Here is a 20,004-nt window from a genome sequence, read left to right on the forward strand (position 1 = left end):
GACATTGATTACGGAAACCCAAACACCCGTTCCTATTCTCCCTCTCTCTCCACTTGTCAATCTTCAAATCGACCTTCACACTTGACAACTGCGATTAATGTTTTTTTAATTCTCCTAGAGCTTTTGTGTCCACTTTACTGGTTCACTCCTTGTTCTTTCTTGCTTTTCTGTTTATTACATCCTCATCACAATGGCAACAAAAACATTGGAAGCTCGCTTTGAGCACCTCTCTGTTAAAGACGAGAAGGATCGCACTTATGCGAAGAACAAGGTATGACAACGTCAGGGTACTCTGAAGAAATTTGGCATGCTGATCGGTCAGGCACCAAAGGGTTCCATCTCGACGGCAGCTTCGTTGTCCGGTCTTGGTTCATCCCAGAGTAATTCAAACCGGGCTCAATTGCTGAAATTGGCGCTGCAAAACACAAATGAAAACAAAGCCAATGCAATGAATGTCCCGTCATCTCCTGGTAAGGGCCAGGGGACAGTGGTGACCCGTAATACCGATGAGAACGGCGATCAACGCACGTCAACTTCGATGCACGACCAATCCTCGGTGCCAAGGCAGCTGCATCTTGGAATGTTTGAAATCGGGAAACCTCTGGGTAAGGGCAAGTTTGGCCGGGTTTATCTCGCCAAAGAACGGTCTTCCGGCTTTGTGTGTGCCCTGAAGGTGCTGCATAAGTCGGAACTTCAACAAGGGGGTGTCCAGAAGCAAGTTCGACGTGAGATTGAGATTCAGAGTAATCTTCGTCACCCCAATGTCCTCAGACTCTACGGCCATTTTCATGACAGCAAGCGAATTTTCTTGATCCTGGAATTCGCCGGTCGTGGTGAATTATACAAGCACCTTCGAAAGGAGCACCGATTCCCGGAGTGGAAAGCGGCGCAGTACATTGCACAGATGGCGGCAGCGCTGAAATACTTGCACAAGAAGCATGTCATGCACCGTGATATCAAGCCGGAGAACATTCTGGTCGGTATCCATGGAGAGATCAAGATCAGTGACTTTGGTTGGAGCGTCCACGCTCCGAACAATCGACGACAGACAATGTGTGGAACGCTTGACTATCTGCCCCCAGAGATGCTGAAGCCGGGCTCCCAAGACAACTACTACAGCGAAAAGGTGGATCTCTGGAGCTTGGGTGTCTTGACCTACGAGTTCCTGGTCGGCGAGGCACCCTTCGAGGACACGCCTGTCATGACTCAGCGACGAATTGCCAGGGCTGATATGTCCGTTCCATCTTTTGTCAGCCCTGAAGCAAAGGACCTCATCAAGAGGGTAAGTTCTCAAAGCCTTACCTGCTGCAGTATAGCCTAGCTGACGATCTATAGTTACTGGTTCTTGATCCCGAGAAGCGGATTCCCCTCGAGGAGATCCAAAGCCACCCCTGGATTGTCAAGCACTGCGTGAAAGATTTAAAGCGGAGCTCTAGCTCCAAGGAGGGCAAAGCATGAATGCATATGCATGAAACATTGGCTATAAGGTGTCTTTTATTTTCTTTGATTTTATTCGTTGAACAGACGATGGAGTCTTCAGGCGTTGGGTTCTGCTGTGCATCATTCGGAGTTTGGTGTTCTTTCCTGGAGTATAGCCACGTCAGGCATTCGCGATATGGGGACATGTGTTCTTTTAATCTTGCTTCTTCAGTGCCAATGAAATATGGTACATTCAAAAACTCTATGGTACAGGTGGAGGGTGGTATAAAAGCTGACGTCGTAGACTGCAGGGTAAGAAAGAGGAGAGAAGAAGGGGGTCCGGTCTCATCGGTAAATTTCATCAAAGGGTCTCGTGTCTCGGAAACAACTACCCCAGACCTCGTCGACCACTTGCTTTGCATGGGCCTCATCCCGGCAGGTCGGTCGCGCCCTCACGGAAAGAATCGCTCTTCGCCGGACACACTCTTGGTGTTGCTCAGTGAACTTCCATTGGCCTCTTCGGAAGAACTCTCGCGACCATCTGCATTCACCGCTCAAAGAACTTGCTCGAATCTAGCAGATCATTAGTTGATGAAACTCTTTGGGTAGATTTCGCTATGGAGCATGTTTAAATACCTCTGAACAAGCAGCATGTCGTAAGTTATCCGTCCAATTCACCTTGAATCGTAGGTGGTCGTAGGCGTGGACCATCTCGTGGGCTAGTGTGTCCTCCAAATGACCTTGATCCTTCATTTCATTGGCACAAAGCAGAATGCCATACTCAGGATCAAAACCGCCTGCTTTCCTATTTGTACAACGACGACAGTAGATATTGTGACTGTGAAGATCGCCTCCTAGTTGCTTGATATTGTCGCTGAGATAGCGGATGACGGGGCCTATGCGGAGGAGTTCTTTTAGTATTTTGGCCGGCGCAGGAGCTCCATGGGAGAAGCGCCTTACTGTATTGCAGGAGAAAGTCGCGCTGTTCGTCGCAGCGTTTGCAATCGGCAGCCTCATTTCGAAGGTCTCGCGCAACTCGGAACTGTTCAATTCCCTCGGAGGACATCTTGCCGGTCAGAATCCGGTAGATGTTGCGGAACTGGGTCCATGTATCATCACCGGCAACATAGCCCGTCTCGGGCTTACCATTATTTGGCGCAGCTGATTCTGATGACTGGGAATCGGACATGGCGATTGCGGACACTCTCCAAGAGCTTCCGCGGAGCGAAACGAAGATTCACCACAGAGCGGAGTGGCATGGCAGAACTCAGCGATGGCTCTGATGCGAAACGGTTCTTCAAAATCTTGATTCCCGAATTCTCAACCCAAATTTAGAGGCACGATAATTAAATCCAGTTTATGCTGTTAAGACCAGTCGGTACTATAATACTCTGACGGTCTTCAGCCATCATGGCCACCCCGGGTCTTACAATTGTGATCAAATTAGGTGCGGGGATATATATCTTGATATGACTCGATGCCGAAATCGGACTGACGTTATTGCTCTAAAAAATAGGAACCAGTTCTATTGTTGACGAGAAAACACATGAGCCTATTCTCTCTATCCTCACAACAATCGTTGAAACGGTAGCAAAGCTGCGCAAAGATGGTCACCGGGTCGTTTTAGTCTCATCAGGTGCAGTGGGGGTTGGCCTGCGAAGGATGGACGTCGACGACAGACCAACCTATCTGCCCCGAATACAGGCACTTGCTGCTGTTGGCCAGTGCCGACTCATGAGTCTTTGGGATAATCTTTTTTCCCACCTTCGAGTCCCTGTGGCTCAGATCCTTCTGACGAGAAATGACATTGCCGACGTGAGCCTTCAAATCCCCAGTTAACTGTTAAGTTCTCATAATAACATCAAGCCTAGAACACCCAATATGTCAATGCCCAGAATACCTTTGAGCAGCTTTTTGATATGGGTGTGATTCCTATTGTTAACGAAAACGACACCTTGGCCGTTTCTGTAGGCGACCATCAATTGCTAGCCACAACTGAAGAGACCTATGATCTAACACAATATTGGATAGGAAATCAAATTCGGCGACAACGATACCCTTTCGGCAATCACAGCTGCCACAGTCAAGGCGGATTACCTGTTCTTGATGACAGATGTAGACTGTCTATACACAGCTAATCCACGCAGCGACCCCAACGCTCAACCGATTGAGGTCGTTTCTGATATTTCAACGCTAGAGGCTGACGTTTCATCTGCCGGCTCCGCCTTGGGCACTGGGGGTATGAGCACCAAGATTGTGGCTGCAAAGCTGGGAACTAGCGCTGGTGTGACGACCATCATCACCAAGAGCTCAAAGCCCGGAAATGTTCATGAGATTGTGAAATATTTGCAAGCACTTCAAAGTATCACGAAGCCCAATGATGCGACTGCCGTGGTCAATTTACCAAAACCTCCTCTCCACACCCGATTTCTTCCGTCTGATGCCCCCATCCAGTCTCGAACGTTCTGGTTACTTCATGGACTTACACCTCACGGTTCTCTGTACATCGACCACGGCGCCTACGAAGCATTACTCAATAAGGCGAGTCTCCTCCCAGCCGGAGTGCTTGGGGTCGAAGGTCATTTCGGACAACAAGAAGCTGTGCGTCTAATTGTTGTGGATCGGCCTTCCCCCGATGCTTTGAATGGAGACTTCCTCCACCACTCCCAGGAGCCCAAGGAAGTGGGTCGCGCCATTGTGAATTATGGAAGCATTGAGATTGCACATATCAAGGGACACCGGAGTACGCAGATCGAGGCTTTGCTTGGTTATGCGGATAGTGATTATGTAGCACTGCGGGATAATATCTCGTTTCACCCCGAAGATCGGCACAATCACTCAGCGACTCCAGCATTAACGCCGGCTCTGGAAGAGTGGAAATCTCCAAAGACATCACCATGACGGAGAGAAGAAGACTCTACATATCTGGAGGCGCCATTGACATAGGCGTGCAGTTGTGTATTGTACATATGTGAATAATTCAACTGATGCAGCGTACAATTTCGATGTGGGAATACAGATTAGAGAAAGAACATGCCATGTGCATATGACAACTGCCAGGGAATAGAGCATCTACCCTTATTGAACACCCCATAATTACACGGATACCTTAACGGTACTAGGCACGGCCCAATGTTCGAAACCCAGAAGAGGTTTCTTCTGCATGTCCACTGAGAGGGCACCTTTCTTGACTTATACCCCAGCTCTAATGAAGCGTTACGCATATTGGGCTGAATCAAGTGAGGTCACATGCTCGTTAATGCCTGGAAAACAAGTATAGCTGCATCTTGTCTAAATTGCAATTGACAGCGCTAGTTCAGACATGGGTTGCTGAGGTGCCTAACTAAATGTGTCGTTCAATTATCAATCTCCAAGAAACATTGGGTTCGACTAACTAGGAAGGCCTAAATGACACACCTGGAGAGCGACCCAATTTAGAACTTGCAGTTGCCACTTCATGGGAATCCTCCATATTGAGCCATAATTAACCATTTCGCTCTAGCCAATCCTGCATTCTCTTGTCCAACGTCGGCATCGCAGCCGGGGCAGCCTGGAAAGAGTCAGTGCATCTCATTCTAAATTAGGGTTATCAATGATCATAGACGAACCGTATTCTCGATGCTGTGGGCTGTCCAAGTGGCATATGCTGTATCCGTATAATCCACTGTTGGGGCAGGAAGATACGTGGTGGCAATGGAGAAAGGAAAAGGAGGGTATTGAGGCGTCGCCGGTTTGTCTGCGATGGTGGTGCCCGCTCTTTTGGGCATCGGAGCATACTTGGTCCGGCCCGTCTGCTCTCCGTAGGGGATCGTATGGGGATCTAAGGCCAACCGCTTTCGCAGCTCATGATGGTCCGGCTCATGGCTCGCAGAGGGTACTGGGGTAGGTACTGGGAACTGCAAAGCAGACTGTGATGCATTCAAACTTGGGGTGGCTTCGGTGGGATCTAGGAGATTGTCGTCCACGAAATATGATGCTATGGGAATAGGTCGCATGAGCTGGACGGCATCTGACACTTTGGCAGAGAAGGTGCCTTTCATATTGGTGAGTGTGAAATGAGATGTTAAACCCGACGCAACGCTCTTGGTGGTGGAAGGAACAATCTTCAGGAAGCTAGATAGGATTAGCTTGAGCCCCGATAGCCAGAGGATGTCACACATACTATGCGTTTGGATCATTTCCTCCCACGCTTTGGTCGACCCGGAATGACACCAAATCACCAGCTGTATAAGAGACATTTTCGACCACTCGCTCCAATGTTTCCTACATCATTGTTGTCAGTCGTTGCATTAGGGTTGGAAGCTAGGGATTAAACAGTCACCTACGTATTCGCCCGTGGATTCGTCTCCAGCACAAAGCCAGAGATCATAACGCGCCGATGTCGCGCCTTCTAAGCCCCAAACAAGGCCCACAACATCTTGACTGTTAAAGGTTAGGCCACTAATGGTCTGAGCTGTGGCAGCCGCAAACAGAGATAGACTAGACCACAGCCGATGAAGCCTCATGTTGAATTGGAATATGGCAAGAGATGCGAAGTGACTAAGGGGCGAAGAAGGAAAGGTATATCGCTTCTCTCCCTCTCCTCTCCCCCTTTGGTCCATTGGTATGTGAACCCATTCCAACCCTTTGCTCCACAAGTTGATGTGCACTAAGATAAGAGCGATAAGATAGGGAGTGGTCCGTGCTATCGCGTCGACTGACCTTCTCCTGGAACCTGGAAACTCCCGACCTTCCGCTCATCAGCCCACCATGTCAAGCCAGGCCAGTTGGAACTCCGTGACTGGGATCGCAACCCTTCTTTTCGATGGCAATTTAATTGCCATTGCAATCGCGGTACTATTTACCTTCGGTGTTCCCGTTCTTCTGCATATTCTCTTTTTCCAAGCTGTAGCCTCGCCGCCCTCGAGCAACTTCCTGTTGTTAGGGCCCAGCGGATCGGGAAAAACTGCATTTACAACCTTGGTGAGCTTTCGAATCCCTCTGGATCTTGAATCATCTGTTTTCTCCTTTGCTTTATATAAGACTTGCAAATGCTGACCCTTTCCATAGCTTGAGGCGAAGTCTTCCCCGGCGTCAAAGAAGTCGCATTCCACTCACACCTCTCAGAGCTCGACCTTTGTGTCGGTCACTCTCCCTCCCGCTGTCCCGACTGCTTCAAATCGATACCGATCTGTCAATGATCCCTCGTTGAAGGACGCTGCCCGAAACCCAATTCGCTACCAGGTGAAGGATACCCCGGGCCATGGCAAGCTCCGTGCTTCGCAAGGCATCGCTGCCCTCCAATCTATGGCTGGCTCCAAGGACTTGAAGACTAAGATTCGGGGAGTGCTCTTCATGGTGGATACCGCCGCCCTAGTTGATGAGGCCACATTGCGAGACACCGCGACCTATTTGCACGATGTGCTTCTGGTTCTTCAGAAGCGGGAGCTGAAGAAGTCCTCCACCAAGCGATCTATGGAGATTCCTGTCCTGGTGGCGGCCAACAAGCAAGACCTATTCACGGCTCTGCCCCCTGGTTCCGTACGGGAGAAGCTGGAGGCCGAGATCGATCGGATTCGGAAATCCAAGACCAGAGGCCTGATGGATGCAAGCGCAGACACTGGACTTGATACGGAAGAGGAAGTTTTGGGAAATGATGATGCGCAGGGTGTCTTTAGCTTCAAGTTGCTTGAGAATGAAACAGGAGTCAAGGTGGAGGTGGTGGGTGGTGCCGTCAAAGGCGACTCGGAGGAAGAGTACGGGTCTGGCGTCCGTCGCTGGGAGGAATGGATTGGCATGTGTCTTTGAACGATGCTTGTCTGCTTTGGAATCTCCTGAAAAGTGTCAAGACTTGATATGTTAGCGGATCATTGCTCGGTTGTACATAACAGAGTATACGTACATACTAGGTACCGTAGAGGGCACGTTCATCATCCCCATAGGTCTTTTGAGCCCTTGAGTTTGAACAAAAAAAAAGATATACTCAATCAATAAGCATCCTCTAGGAACAATTATGACGATGGATCGAATCACAAAGTGGATCCCGTCCAGGCATCCATTTACTTTCAAACAAACCCTCGAACTTGTTCTTCCACTTTTCAACTTGTCAAACTTCTTTCTTCTCGAATCTCGTTCCAAGCTTTCATCTTTGGGCCTCTATCTCTGTTTTGTTGATCGAATCTGGGGAGGTGGAGGGCTGTTTCCCCTGAGTCTAGGATCTTTCCTGGTCTCCCACAGACTAACCGGGTCAATTGGACACCCTGAGCTCCTACTCCAGAGCCACGTACAGTACAAAGCTCTAAATCGACGCCGAACCTTAATTATATGCACGGAAGAGGCGGATACGCTAGTGGACCGATCATTCCACCCGAGTTGGCTTTTCGACTGATTTGCTGATTTTGCAGCCAAGAGCGTGGCGGTGCAGTGCTAATGGGCATTCTCCACCGACGCGCTCTCTCCTAGAATCTTACCTTGCCCTTGGCATGATTCAGGATAAGCATGGCCGAAATTTCTTTCAACAGACGTGAGGGGCTGGGGAGGTGGAGGTTGAGTTCCAAGCTCAGTCGCGTACTCCCCCAAAAAACACAAGTCACCGTGCACTGAAAAAGCAAGCGATAGGAAGATCTCCTCTCGATCGCGGATGCCAAGATCTCCGGGGCCTCGTTGTCCTCCATCTTGGATTCTGCGGCCCGGCTGATTGGTTCCATCGATTTGCCAGCGGTGGAGGTCGTGTTGTTGTTTCCCGCCTGTATAGACCCGCCTGCTTGCTTTTTTATTCCCCAGCTGAATTGTGACGTCTGGTCTTCCCCAGTGTCCTTTTTTTGTGTGTTTTATTAATTTCCTCTCGATCTTACGATCTGCTTCTACCCCCTAATTATTTCAAACCACCTTCCAGTCTTGGGATCTTCTGTGGATTTATTCTCCTGGCCGCATCTAGGGCCAACAAGATGGGCTCCATCCGACCCGAAATCGAAGAGCCGCGCATGCATGAAGGCGGGGACGGAATATTCGCGACTCAGGAAAAGGGTCATCCAAGCTCAATCTTACCGACCCTGGAGAAACACCACCCAACTCGATATGTGCTGGGATTATTTCGGGTCGATAGTGCTGGGGAGAGTGGTCGCTCGGGCTTCCATCCTCTGCATTTCTTTCGCGTGGTCTTCAAGAGTGTGTGCACCGCTTCGATGATGGTGAACATCCTCTGGCCCTTTGTTCCCGCCGCCATTGTCATGCACTTCGCCCGACCCGACCTTCATGTCTGGGTCTTCGCCCTTAATTACATCGCCATGGTCCCGTCCGCGAATGTCCTAGGATTCGCAGGCGGAGAGTTGGCCAAAAAGCTACCCAAAACATTGGGAGTTCTACTGGAGACGGGAATCAGTTGCTCGGTGGAACTCGTGCTAATTATGGTATTGCTTCACAATGACAAAAAGGGTGAGGGTAACCTCATCCCGGTCATCCAAGCTGCCATTCTCGGGTCTATCCTTGCAAACCTACTGCTTTGCCTAGGAACCTGTTTCTTTGTTGGCGGTCTCCGGCGGAATGAGCAAGTGTTCCACGAGGCCGTCAGCGAGGTGGGCACAGGATTGTTGCTGGTCGCCGGGTTTGGCCTGCTGATTCCCAGCGCTTTTTACTCCGCTCTGAAATCTGCCACCAATGAGGAGTTCACCCAGGCTATGCTAGAGGATTACACCATGCAGATCAGTCGTGCCACAGCTGTCGTACTCCTCGTCGCATTCCTAGTGTGAGTTTCCAAAAGGTCTATGAAAAATGACTGACTGGATCGCCGTGCTGACTTTTGATGGTAGCTTTCTCATTTTTAACCTGCACAGTCATAACAGCATGTTTGACGACATCTTGGAGACGGATGAGGCTCAGGACGAGGACAGACATAAGGAATTAAACAGGGCAAAGCTCACCTTTGCGGAATGCTTGGTGGCAATTGCAGTCGCCCTGACCTGTGTCAGCTTGTCGGCCGTATTCCTGGTTCAAGAGATTGAATATATTGTGGCCCTTGGAGTATCCGACAACTTTCTGGGATTAATTTTGGTTCCACTGGTCGAGAAGGCGGCCGAGCACCTGACGGCAGTGGACGAAGCCTATGACAACCAAATCAACTTCGCCCTTTTCCATTGCTTAGCTCCTTCTATCCAGACCGCTCTGCTGAATGCGCCATTGGCGGTCATCGTGGGCTGGGGTCTGGGCAAGGACATGAGCCTGAATTTCGAGATCTTCATGGTTGTTCTCCTGGTATTGTCGATATTGGTCGTTGGCAATTTCTTGCGAGACGGCAAGTCAAACTACTTGGAGGGCGCTCTCTGTGTGTTGATCTATGTAATTATTGCAGTCACTACTTGGTATTATCCCAAGGTCGACGTGACTTCGACCAACCAAGCCTAAAAATTGATCGTCTCTAGCAATCATGTTGAGCGTTCATGTCTACAGTCATACATGTAATTGATATTGGAATTGATTTTCACCCATAAATACTCCACATACTTCTGGATAATTAAATGTATAGTTGACCTAAGTTTATAATGTTATCACAACGTGTTGTGTCCCTATACCCGAAATGGCAAACTGTGTACATCCACGTGACCATGTATTCACCGCTGGAGTCTCCGCGGAGCACGATCTCCTGGAAGGCCGTTCGCTTAGCCCGGAAACAGGTTCCCAGCACTGCGAATCCCATGAATCATATTCTGCAATTGGGTTTCAATCTCTAGAAACTCGCAATTTCCCCCTTCGTCACAAAGCCGCCGACTCTCGCACTCCGCCTCGTTGCATTCGAACCTCAGCCTCACAAACCACGGACGCACTTCATGGAGGTTACCAGCTTGGATGAAGTCCTTTCGATACACAAGGAGCGGGATATCCCCATCAAACGGGATGTGATCGAGTCGGCTCTGGAGGACCCCGCCGCGGGTCTCGGGAATGCGGAGTGGGTATCCAAACACTTGCGACCGAAAACGCTTCTATCCAAGGAAGAGCTGAGCCTGTACGTGCGACGATAGCATCTTTCATCATTATATCCAGCTGACCAGAAGGATTAGCTATACAAAGCTCGAGAATTCTGGTGCTCTCCAGCCCATCCTTCGCGACTCCAGTCTTGCTGCGACACGGCCCTTTCTTGAGGACGACATACGAAGCACTATTCATTCTCTTGAGATCTCCACAGCGGCAATACAAAAAAAATCCCAGGCGCTTTCTGCACAATGCGAAACACTCAAAAAACAAATGCGCCGGCAAGAGGGCCTGGAACAAGATAGAAACCGGGACATCGCACGACTGCGGAAGAAGCATGAAGGTGGGAAACAAAACACTACAGTTCTGGTAATAACGCCTTGAGAGATGTTGAGAGCAGCTTGCTGAAAGTCTACAGGCAAATGATCTTTCCGATGAGCTCGATGCGGGCTTCAGGAACGAGACAGACAAAGCGGGGGCAGAAAGCAAACGAATCCTCTCGTTGCTGTCCACCCGGATGAAACTTGACGATAGAATTCTTGGTACTCTGGAGAATCTGATGCCTGAAATCAAGTCGAATGGAAATGATGCATCCACTGTCAAGCGAGCAGCACACTTGAGTGAGACTCTGGCGGCGTGCAGCGCAGAGGAAATTCACTATCGCCTGGACCGACTATACCTAGAATCGATCCGAGCCGGAGAAACCAAAGACCTGAAATATACACACGAAGCGGAGGACGAGACCATCTCGGCATTGGAGGAGGAGCTGGAGTCTCTGTATCCTGAGATCGAGATCTTGGCCGAAATGTCCACCAAGCAGCAATTCTACGAGCCGATTCTACGCGAGATCCACAATGAACACAGCCAGCTTCGGGTAACTTCACAGAACAAGTTGGAACAGGTGCGCGGCTTTCTGTTTTCCAGATCTGACATGACCGCTAATGCACGCCAATAGATCCTTGATGTCTTAATTGACATGACTCTGGCCAAGCAGGCATTGACGGCACAGCTAGCGGACCGGGAATCTTCATGTGAACTATTGGAGCAAATTGCAAGTCTTTATCAAGCCGAAACAACCACTCAGCTTGTGACCCAGCCATCTTCTCGTCGGGAATCCATTAGGCGGCGGTCCTTGCAGCCTAGTATAATTCTCGGGGCCACACGCAACCCCACTCCAATGCCCGAGTCACCTTCTCTAGAAAACCTTCTCCGGCGCGTTGGCTTGTCACCCGAGTCAGTGCTCCGCCCGCGGGCAGAGGATGGCGGTGCTCAGGGACTCTATGATAAGCGAATCCACATGTCGGAGACCATCCACAATCTCGAGACTGCGGCCGAATTACCCCTGGTGGCTCATCTGGATCATACAGATAGCTCATCCCAGCTGCTGGCCTCCTCATTACATGGCCATTCCCAATTTGAAACCTCGTTGCGAGATCTTGGACAAGAAGGTGCATTGTTGGGTCTGGAAACTGAACTCGCCTCACTTCAAAAAGGGGTGCAAGGGTTGAACCTGAATGTGCTCCATCAGCGGGATAAGACCCAAGCTAAGTTTCTTGAGCGGTGGAGTTGAAAGACCCAGTAATACTGCATAATAACGTGGGAAGAATATGATATCACCGATTAAGCCCTGCGGCTTTTCGTAGCTTCTGGACCTGTAATCTCCATTGACGCGGGAGCAACCCAAAACCAACCAACAGCATACTGCACCTCTGATTCGACAATCCGTAAGAACGGTGGCGAGTATAACCTGGTCTGCGCCACTGTTGTTGCGACAATATTCTATCAAGATCCGACCCTTCGGAGATATCTACTGATGTTGGAAGTAGGCGAGAAACAGATTGCATGGCGACTGCAAACCACGATTCCATGCATTTCGGAGGCTCCTGTGTGGCAGCCCCCCTCACGTGCCCTGCGATCGTGAGAGCAAGGCAGACTTCGACAATCCACCCTTGTCAAAAATGTGACAACAAGTTCCCTTGATATGACGAAGTTGGGGGAAGGAGGGTATAGTAAGGTGCATTAAGCGTGACCTGTGGTTTCCTTGTGCTTTCCCAGCTGACTTGGGCTCTAGACCCCCTGTGACCGTATATCAGCCACAGTCCATCACTGGAAAATCGAATAACATTAGAAAGAAACGAAGGCACACAGCCTTTCGATATCCTTCGTCATATCCGATCCGCTTTCATACATAATGCACCAACTCTGCAAACTCTTTTCTTCGTTTGTGACGAAACAACTATTTTAACCAGGGCGTGTCGTGCCCTAAAGTCTGCGACATAAAGAAAATCACCTGCTTTGAACCCTATGACAGTCACCACATGCCATCAAATTGTTGTTTATAGCACTTTGAACTGAGACGACAAACTTTATGTACTCCTTCCTTTGATCATGCCTTTGTACCTCAATCGACACCTATGTTCAAACATCTCTTTGTCAGTCGAGGCATTATTCGCTTCAGGTATCCAAATCTATAAATTTGTATTTCGAACCCGCTCCTGCGGGTCACGCACATCCGCTGATTATCGAGAAACAAGGCATGCGGTTCATCGAGATCCGTTTAAGAAGCTTTTCTCAGAGGCTTCGAACATCTCGCCCATCGCCAACAATCAGTAACGGCTCGACTTTCTATTCATCAGATATCGATATCCATTATCGGCGACCCCGGCGCTCTGAGAGTGACTCCGCATCAAGCTCTTCATCGTACTTCATCGAACGCTCAAGGCTTCGGCCACGTCGAACATATTGGACAACTGGGAGAGAGGGCATGGATCCACCCCAGCACAAGAGCTGGTTCTCCTCATGGTTCCATAGAGGTCCCCTACCCTCAAGGAGGAAAGCAAAACTCCCACTAAGGGAGCAGACCCACCGGGCTTTCGTTGTTGACCCCCCGGAAGATACGAGCGCCTATCGTTATCGACGTCCACCGCCATCAGCGCCTGCCTCTAGAGCACGGCCTGTTTCATCGAGAATGGACACCTTCACTAGTCCACGGGTGCGCCCTCAATCTCGTTCTCGGGACCGAGACGTTCATGTAATTCCTGGAGTTCATGAAGTCCGCGAAGTCTACACGGAAGCCCCAAGGGCGGAGAATCGTCGCTCAGTCGTTCCCCAAGTACGGCCTGTAACGCCCAGAGGGGAATCATCTTTTGCCGGCTGGCGAGGGCGTTCCAGATCACGCACCAGGGCTTCCCGAGAGATCTACGAGGTCGTTGAAGCGCGCCCGACAGAACCAGACACTCGACATAGTTCAACTCGTTCTCGTCCTCCCCGTGAACGGACTCCAGTAATGGAACGAGAGCCTCGTCGACCAGGGCGCTGGATTTCTCCAGTCCGCCAAGGCAGGAGTAGGCGCACAAGCCCTCCCTTAGACCGCCGCCCCGACCCAGATTGTCGATTCGCTCCCACGGATGAAGACGTCTCTTTACATACCGCCGTGCCTCGATCCATTGTGCGAGAATCACCGGAGGCCAGAGGAACGGCAACTAAAGAAGAAAGGTGGACAGTGCCACCTCGTATACCTTCCCCGACATCGAGCAACCTCAGACGCTCAAGAGAGGAGCCCAGGCCACGCAAGACTGTCGAGCGTGGCCCACAACCACAGCCCCGCCCTGATGTGATAGAGAGGCGCCCTCGTGCCAAGCAGCCTCACATTATCCAAGATGGGCGCGACGGACTGTTTGACTCGGCAGGTCACTATATACATAGGGATCACGTTGGAGATGCACCGAGGGTACGATTCCAGGAGCCTTCCCGCTTTTGGGAACCGCAACTCACTAAAGTCTTTAGACGTCGTCGCAACAGACAAGAGCGCTTTATTGATGAACGAGGTCCTCTTGATCGGTGGCGATAGACACCGGCTGGGCGTATTTTGGGCATTGTACATTGGACTTTTTTTTTTTTTTTTTTTTTTGGGGGGGGGGGGGGGGGGGGGGGCGTACCTTCTTTCGGAGCGCTATGGTTGGGATTCGGAGTTTAAGGTGGGAGGGTGGGCAAGATTATATAGTTAGGAGTTTAGATTCTTTGTAACAATTGTGATTCCTCTGGTTTCTTTAGACGAGAGAAGATTCCATGATCCAACTAGGTCGTCATATCGTCCGAGAAATGTGTAATGAGTGGAGCATTACATACTTCACCCCAATCCAGTAAGACTCCCGTTGACCTTATCTGTCCCTTCTTTCGTCCGGAACTTTCTTTGTTCTTCCGCCTTTTTTCTTCATTTCCATCTTTGCTCCGGAAATGCTCTAAGAAATATCGAATCTGTCTATGAATGATCAGGCCTAGAGTAAGTCTCACAAGCTGCGATTCCCTCGGCTATTCGGGCATGGCATGTTGACACAGTTAGGCAGCCAGGTCTTAATAGGTTCCACAGATTCTCGATCGATCGCACCCCTCCCCAGTGACAGCGACTAGTTGATTGTCACGCTCGGTTCAATTTACTCATCGCGCGTTGATTCCTCGCCTTCATTTGCCGTGAGATCGCCACGCGCTGAAGTGACTGCCGCTTTTACCCTGGGTCATAAAATGAGATATTTATCCGAAGATCCACCGTGTGCCTCTAGGTCTAGGTGCGCTATCCAAGCAGTGACAACCCCGCGGGAGTGTGTTGGGCAATAAAGAAAGACAACGATGGCCGCGGTCATGACACAGACTGAATGCGCTCAAGCCATAAGATCGCCAGGGTCTTTGCTGAAACTGGGCTCCCCAGGAGATGGAACCGGGCCGACAGAGCCACAAATACAACCAGATGGTGTTGCACCGGTCTTTGAGATGTCTCCAGATACTGCAATGCAGCTGCTTTGCAACAACCTTGAAAACCTGCAAACCCACTTCGCGGCGATGTCCACAGAACCCAATTCGCTTAGCTCCACTCCGGCGGAAAACGAGACTCCAGCCGAGGGAGATTCCCTCCTGCAGGCGGTGGGCCTACATTGTGGGGATCCCGAACACGCGGCTGACAGGACCCGTGAAGAGGCTTTCCAACTGGCGATGCTATCCAGGAAGTTTCTTTCGAAAAAGGTGCCTCCGATCCCCATCAGGGATTACTTGGTTCGCCTTCACCAATACTGCCCTATGTCTACAGCGGTATTTCTGGCTACGAGCGTGTATATAACGAAGATGGCTCTGGTGGAGAAAGTTCTTCGGGTGACGCCGAAGAACATGCATCGTCTCGTTCTCGCCGGCCTCCTGGTGGCGACCAAGGCGCTTGAAGATCTCAGCTTTCCCCATAGTCGAGTTGCCAAAGTTGGCGGGGTTACTGAGCAAGAGCTGTCCAAGCTAGAGATTAGCTTTTGCTTTCTGGCCAATTTTGAGCTGCGCGTAGATGCGCAGATGTTGATGGATGAAATCCAGCTGCGGTGCAACCGGGACTCGTCCAATGACGACACAGGTGCTTCATGATGCCTTTGAATATTTTCATATACAACTGTACAAGCCTCATGTGTAAATTAATTGCTTCCATAGCGTGAAATTCTGCTTATTGCTTGACAAATCCCCCAAACCCCCCAAATCCCCAGATTCCGCAAGAATCCGGCTGCCTTAAATGAGGCTGAGTAAGCTATAATCGTATTCGCGGCAAAAAACAAATGCGCTGGTCTTTTCCAAGATTGTGTCGCTTGTGGTTTGCTTCCCTCCTTCTCATTGACAGATCGTCTTGAGTTAAAGCAACAGAAAAAAAGGAAGAAGAAGAAGAAGAAGGGAAAAAAAAAAAAAAAAAGACGTGAGTACAGAAAGGTGTATATATTGCGGCATTGGGGTTACCGCAAAGAGAACAACAGTTGACGATCAATCTTAGCGTCGCTTCAAGGTTTCCCCGACCCCCAAAAAAAGACCAATTCCACCCTTTCCAGTCTACAGCGAACCCTTCACGTGGAGGTTTTTCTTGCTCTACGGCTTCCAGTTTATTTCGAGTGCTTTGTGTCAGAATACACGATGTCCCCTTAGAGAGATCACCGATAACGAAACAAAAGCGCCATCGACTCCTTGAACCTCGACGGCTTCCCTGAACACCCTTCCCCCGTTTGTACAAACAGAGACCTACCATGTCTTCCAAGACCTCTCCATCGGAGACTCTGGACACTAGTCCTTCGGGCCAGACCTCTGGCTCCACCCCCACTGGGAATGGCTCAACCCCTCCGAATGCCGACGTTGAGCTCACGAGCATGCAACCCAATGCGCCCAAGCCTTCAATCCCCTTGGGGGAGGATATCATGCAGTTGGCGCGGATCGGAGAGATTGGCGCGATGCAAAATTTGTTTGCGACCAAGAAATTGACCGCAAACCACAAGGATGCCGAGGGCATTACACCGCTACACGTTTGTTTTCTCCTCCCGCGAATGCCATGACTGGCCCGCTGCATGTATGATAGAGGCCGTTTTTCTGACTGTCAGATCTCAAATAGTGGGCCGCGATTAACAACCAGTATGCGATGTGCAAGTTTCTCATGGACTCCGGCGCCGACGTGAATGCCAAGGGTGGAGAGTCAGTGGCCACACCCGCCATGTGGGCAGCGCAGCGGTGTCATTACTATATTGTCAACCTCCTCCTTTCATATGGCGCGGATCCACTCTTGACCGACGTGCAAGGCTACAACATTCTTCATCTCGCGACCATTGACGGCAATGCTTTCCTTCTCGTGCTCCTTCTCCACCAAGAGATACCCGTGGATGTGGTCGACCAGCAAGGCCACACCGGGCTGATGTGGGCGGCCTACAAAGGATATCCAGCTTGTGTGGACCTGTTTCTGCGATGGGGTGCCAATGCCAACGCGGTGGACGAAGGTGGGTTGACCCCGCTTCACTGGGCGTTGGTAAAGGGCTCCTTGCCGTCCGTGTTGAAGCTGTTAGAATATGGCGCGGATCGGTTTGCTAAGACCAGAGATGGGAAGTCACCCATGACGGTGGCGCAAGAAATGAACACGCTGCGAATCTGGAATCGCGCCCTGGCGGAGCGTGGCTATGAACCTGATGGCACCCAGAAGCCGGTCCCCATGGGCCTAGCCACGTTTGTTCGGAACAAGAGCCTCATGGCCAAGTTTTTCTTCCTCTGGCCGTTCTTGACTCTTCTCATTGGGATCTGGATGTTGAGCAATCTGCCAATCCTTCTTGGCTTGCCACTCACCTTAGTCACCCTATTCGGTATGCAATGGACTGCACAACAAGTTGCCAATCGCGGACCCTCTGAGTATCGTATCTTGCAGAAGACGGTGTGTCTAATAATACCTGGGCCGATCTGTCGTAATGAAAGCTGACGTCTTATCAGCCATATCTGGCGGGTGTTTTTGCCGCAACTTTGTTCTGGGTGGGCTTCCGTTATGTCTTCCAGATTTTACCTGGTGAGTATAAGTCCCCGTGTGGATCGTTGCATAAAGGTGCACAGCTGACAGAACAAAGCGACCTACTCTTCACATCCGATCCTGAACATCTTGTTTGCCGTCTTCTACTCTTTAACTGCCTTTTTCTATACCATGGCCATGATTGGAGATCCAGGATACGTTCCGAAGATCAGTAGCCGTAACCAACAGAGAGAAATGGTTAAGCAGCTATTCGAGTTGTGGAAATTCGATGAGGAGAACTTCTGCGTTCCCTGCATGTCGAGAAAGCCACTTCGAAGCAAGCATTGTCGACGCTGCGGCCGTTGCGTTGCCAAGCATGACCAGTATGTGACATATACCCTCCCCCCAAGTTCACACATCAAATAACCGTCTTAGCCACTGCCCATGGATTGACAACTGCGTTGGAGCGAACAATCTCCGTCACTTTGTTTTGTACATTGTCTGTCTCGAAATTGGCATCATCCTGTTCGTGCAGCTTACCATCGACTGTGAGTCCTTTTCTTATGCAAGACGCAATTGAGTGAACTCGTGAGCTAAGACCAGATAGATATTACCGGCTTGCCAACTCCTGCAGATTTCAAATGCAGCATCATTAATGACACACTATGTGATTATGTTTCTCGAGACACTTTTACCCTGGTCCTCAGCATCTGGACTATTCTCCAGTTGGTGTGGGTCACGATGCTGTGCGCTGTACAACTTGTCCAAGTCTCGCGCAACCAGACGACTTATGAAAACATGAGGGGCCACTCGATTGATCGGTCCCTTCCTAGTTCCCAGGCCTTTGCCTCGGCCATGACTGCCGGGACAACGTCCATGGAGGCGGCCGGCCTCTCCGCGACCGGTCAAGGCCCTAATCCAGCCTTGGCACACTCCCACCCATCCCGGCGAAAGACAGGCTGTATCTCCCAATGGTCAGCTCTTCTGGGCATTGATACCTTCTTTGCCACGGCCAAGGACGGTCTCCGGGATGGACCGCCCGCCGGCCGGTCTCGTAACCCTTTCTCTCGTGGCGTGACCACCAACTGCCGTGACTTTTGGTGTGACCCCGCTCCGATCTTTGGCAAGCGAGAAAGTGGTGCTGCGATGCTGGGAGGTGAAGTAATCAACTATAACGACCTGTACGAAACCCCCCTCCGCATGCATGCCGGTGGTCGATCCGGTGACGGCTATCGCAGTGTAGCGGTTGAAGACCCCGAACGCATGGTATAAGATCCTTTCCCCGCCCCACGACCTTGATTTCACTTCTGGACCCGATGTTTGGAGAGCTGTCTTGGTGACCAAGGCTACCCTTCCGATTCACGGGTCTCATGTATGACTGCAGAGACGGTGTTGCATTTACGTGGCATATTATTTCCCGGTCCCTTTCCATTGCCCTCTTCCTTTTCTGTGTTGATCAGTATTTCTCATGTCTCATTTGCATTTAGAACCTTTGTACAGTGGACGCTAGATAATGAAACCCCTCCTTGTGACAATCCCTGCTCTGATCCTCCGCTAGCGCCCAAATATTGCTCCCCGCAGGCAGGGTCAGACGGCGTGATAAGATAGAGGATCCTGCAGCTAAATATCTAGGTACAATGCAGGCCTCGACGATCCATGCATCTGCAGGGCTTCTGGAACGTTACCTATATCTGCACTCAGCTCCGAGCCGAACGACCCAACGTTACCCACCCAAGTCCACCAGAGTCCACCTCGGTAGCGCAAGCGATGGGTCACAGGTGTCGGCAACGTTCATGACAGACACATTTCCTGGGTGACAGATTCTGAAGAACCTCACATACGGGAAACGGGAAAGACATTCGTTATTTCTCGAAGATCCGACTGATACTGATTGTAGGATTGATATTATCACCAGTTGACCTTGAGGGCCAATATACTTTCGGCTCCATGCAGAGTAGGTATCTTCGAGGTATATGATACATCCGATATCGCCGTAATACGGACCTTTTGGCCTCCGCTCACCGTCAAAACCTAGTCCACTGCTGACATGAATCCGCATGGTAATCCAACCGACGATCGCGTCTCGGTTGCAACCGGACAATTCTAGGCTTGTCTGCACGTTCCAAGGCATGGTAGTGGAGAAGGTATTCCTACCCCATTACGGTGTATCAGCCCCAATCAATCAAATCAATCAAATCAATATTGGGACGAGGTGGGTCCTTCGGGCACCCGGAACCAGGTCGGAAAGATGCGCCAGCTGCCAGGGATGTGGAAGTCAATTCGCCTCGTGTCAAATTACGGAAACAGGGCCAGAAGTGGGCATCTCATCTCTCGCTAGGATCCGGTTGGGTAGGTGATTGGCGGTGATATCC

General features: G+C 50.5%; 10 protein-coding genes across 10 annotated transcripts; 7 read left to right on the forward strand and 3 right to left on the reverse strand.

The window, feature by feature from the left end:
- Positions 1 to 190: 190 nt before the first annotated feature.
- On the forward strand, positions 191 to 1,458 carry N7484_010665 (aurora family serine/threonine-protein kinase; the record flags this gene model as incomplete). Its single annotated transcript, XM_057121052.1, has 3 exons — positions 191 to 271; positions 323 to 1,282; positions 1,336 to 1,458. 3 exons carry the CDS (start codon positions 191 to 193, stop codon positions 1,456 to 1,458), a joined length of 1,164 nt encoding a protein of 387 aa, XP_056966806.1.
- Positions 1,459 to 1,764: 306 nt separating this feature from the next.
- On the reverse strand, positions 1,765 to 2,608 carry N7484_010666 (mitochondrial inner membrane protease ATP23; the record flags this gene model as incomplete). The annotated part of the gene is made up of 3 exons (XM_057121053.1): positions 1,765 to 1,992; positions 2,056 to 2,315; positions 2,380 to 2,608. 3 exons carry the CDS (start codon positions 2,606 to 2,608, stop codon positions 1,765 to 1,767), a joined length of 717 nt encoding a protein of 238 aa, XP_056966807.1.
- Positions 2,609 to 2,829: 221 nt separating this feature from the next.
- N7484_010667 (glutamate 5-kinase) lies at positions 2,830 to 4,320 on the forward strand (the record flags this gene model as incomplete). The annotated part of the gene is made up of 4 exons (XM_057121054.1): positions 2,830 to 2,866; positions 2,936 to 3,234; positions 3,291 to 3,386; positions 3,451 to 4,320. 4 exons carry the CDS (start codon positions 2,830 to 2,832, stop codon positions 4,318 to 4,320), a joined length of 1,302 nt encoding a protein of 433 aa, XP_056966808.1.
- A 583-nt stretch (positions 4,321 to 4,903) lies between these two features.
- On the reverse strand, positions 4,904 to 5,924 carry N7484_010668 (putative beta-1,6-glucan biosynthesis protein (Knh1); the record flags this gene model as incomplete). The annotated part of the gene is made up of 4 exons (XM_057121055.1): positions 4,904 to 4,969; positions 5,028 to 5,532; positions 5,582 to 5,682; positions 5,745 to 5,924. The coding sequence occupies 4 exons, from the start codon at positions 5,922 to 5,924 to the stop codon at positions 4,904 to 4,906; spliced, it is 852 nt and encodes a 283-aa protein (XP_056966809.1).
- Positions 5,925 to 6,168: 244 nt separating this feature from the next.
- Positions 6,169 to 7,206, forward strand: N7484_010669 (signal recognition particle receptor subunit beta; the record flags this gene model as incomplete). Its single annotated transcript, XM_057121056.1, has 2 exons — positions 6,169 to 6,381; positions 6,469 to 7,206. The coding sequence occupies 2 exons, from the start codon at positions 6,169 to 6,171 to the stop codon at positions 7,204 to 7,206; spliced, it is 951 nt and encodes a 316-aa protein (XP_056966810.1).
- Positions 7,207 to 8,345: 1,139 nt separating this feature from the next.
- On the forward strand, positions 8,346 to 9,798 carry N7484_010670 (hydrogen/calcium exchanger domain-containing protein; the record flags this gene model as incomplete). Its single annotated transcript, XM_057121057.1, has 2 exons — positions 8,346 to 9,142; positions 9,207 to 9,798. 2 exons carry the CDS (start codon positions 8,346 to 8,348, stop codon positions 9,796 to 9,798), a joined length of 1,389 nt encoding a protein of 462 aa, XP_056966811.1.
- Positions 9,799 to 10,220: 422 nt separating this feature from the next.
- Positions 10,221 to 11,932, forward strand: N7484_010671 (uncharacterized protein; the record flags this gene model as incomplete). The annotated part of the gene is made up of 4 exons (XM_057121058.1): positions 10,221 to 10,396; positions 10,452 to 10,731; positions 10,781 to 11,263; positions 11,318 to 11,932. The coding sequence occupies 4 exons, from the start codon at positions 10,221 to 10,223 to the stop codon at positions 11,930 to 11,932; spliced, it is 1,554 nt and encodes a 517-aa protein (XP_056966812.1).
- Positions 11,933 to 13,343: 1,411 nt separating this feature from the next.
- Positions 13,344 to 13,809, reverse strand: N7484_010672 (uncharacterized protein; the record flags this gene model as incomplete). The annotated part of the gene is given in 2 exon segments (XM_057121059.1): positions 13,344 to 13,781; positions 13,792 to 13,809. 2 exon segments carry the CDS (start codon positions 13,807 to 13,809, stop codon positions 13,344 to 13,346), a joined length of 456 nt encoding a protein of 151 aa, XP_056966813.1.
- Positions 13,810 to 14,988: 1,179 nt separating this feature from the next.
- On the forward strand, positions 14,989 to 15,759 carry N7484_010673 (putative cyclin-dependent protein kinase complex component; the record flags this gene model as incomplete). Its single annotated transcript, XM_057121060.1, has 1 exon — positions 14,989 to 15,759. One exon carries the CDS (start codon positions 14,989 to 14,991, stop codon positions 15,757 to 15,759), a length of 771 nt encoding a protein of 256 aa, XP_056966814.1.
- A 641-nt stretch (positions 15,760 to 16,400) lies between these two features.
- On the forward strand, positions 16,401 to 18,904 carry N7484_010674 (palmitoyltransferase AKR1; the record flags this gene model as incomplete). The annotated part of the gene is made up of 6 exons (XM_057121061.1): positions 16,401 to 16,673; positions 16,760 to 17,563; positions 17,620 to 17,692; positions 17,751 to 18,015; positions 18,068 to 18,180; positions 18,240 to 18,904. The coding sequence occupies 6 exons, from the start codon at positions 16,401 to 16,403 to the stop codon at positions 18,902 to 18,904; spliced, it is 2,193 nt and encodes a 730-aa protein (XP_056966815.1).
- Positions 18,905 to 20,004: the final 1,100 nt, after the last annotated feature.

This window comes from Penicillium longicatenatum (genome assembly GCF_028827895.1).
Source record: "Penicillium longicatenatum strain IBT 33135 chromosome Unknown contig_7_segment0_segment0, whole genome shotgun sequence".
Taxonomy (NCBI): domain Eukaryota; kingdom Fungi; phylum Ascomycota; class Eurotiomycetes; order Eurotiales; family Aspergillaceae; genus Penicillium; species Penicillium longicatenatum.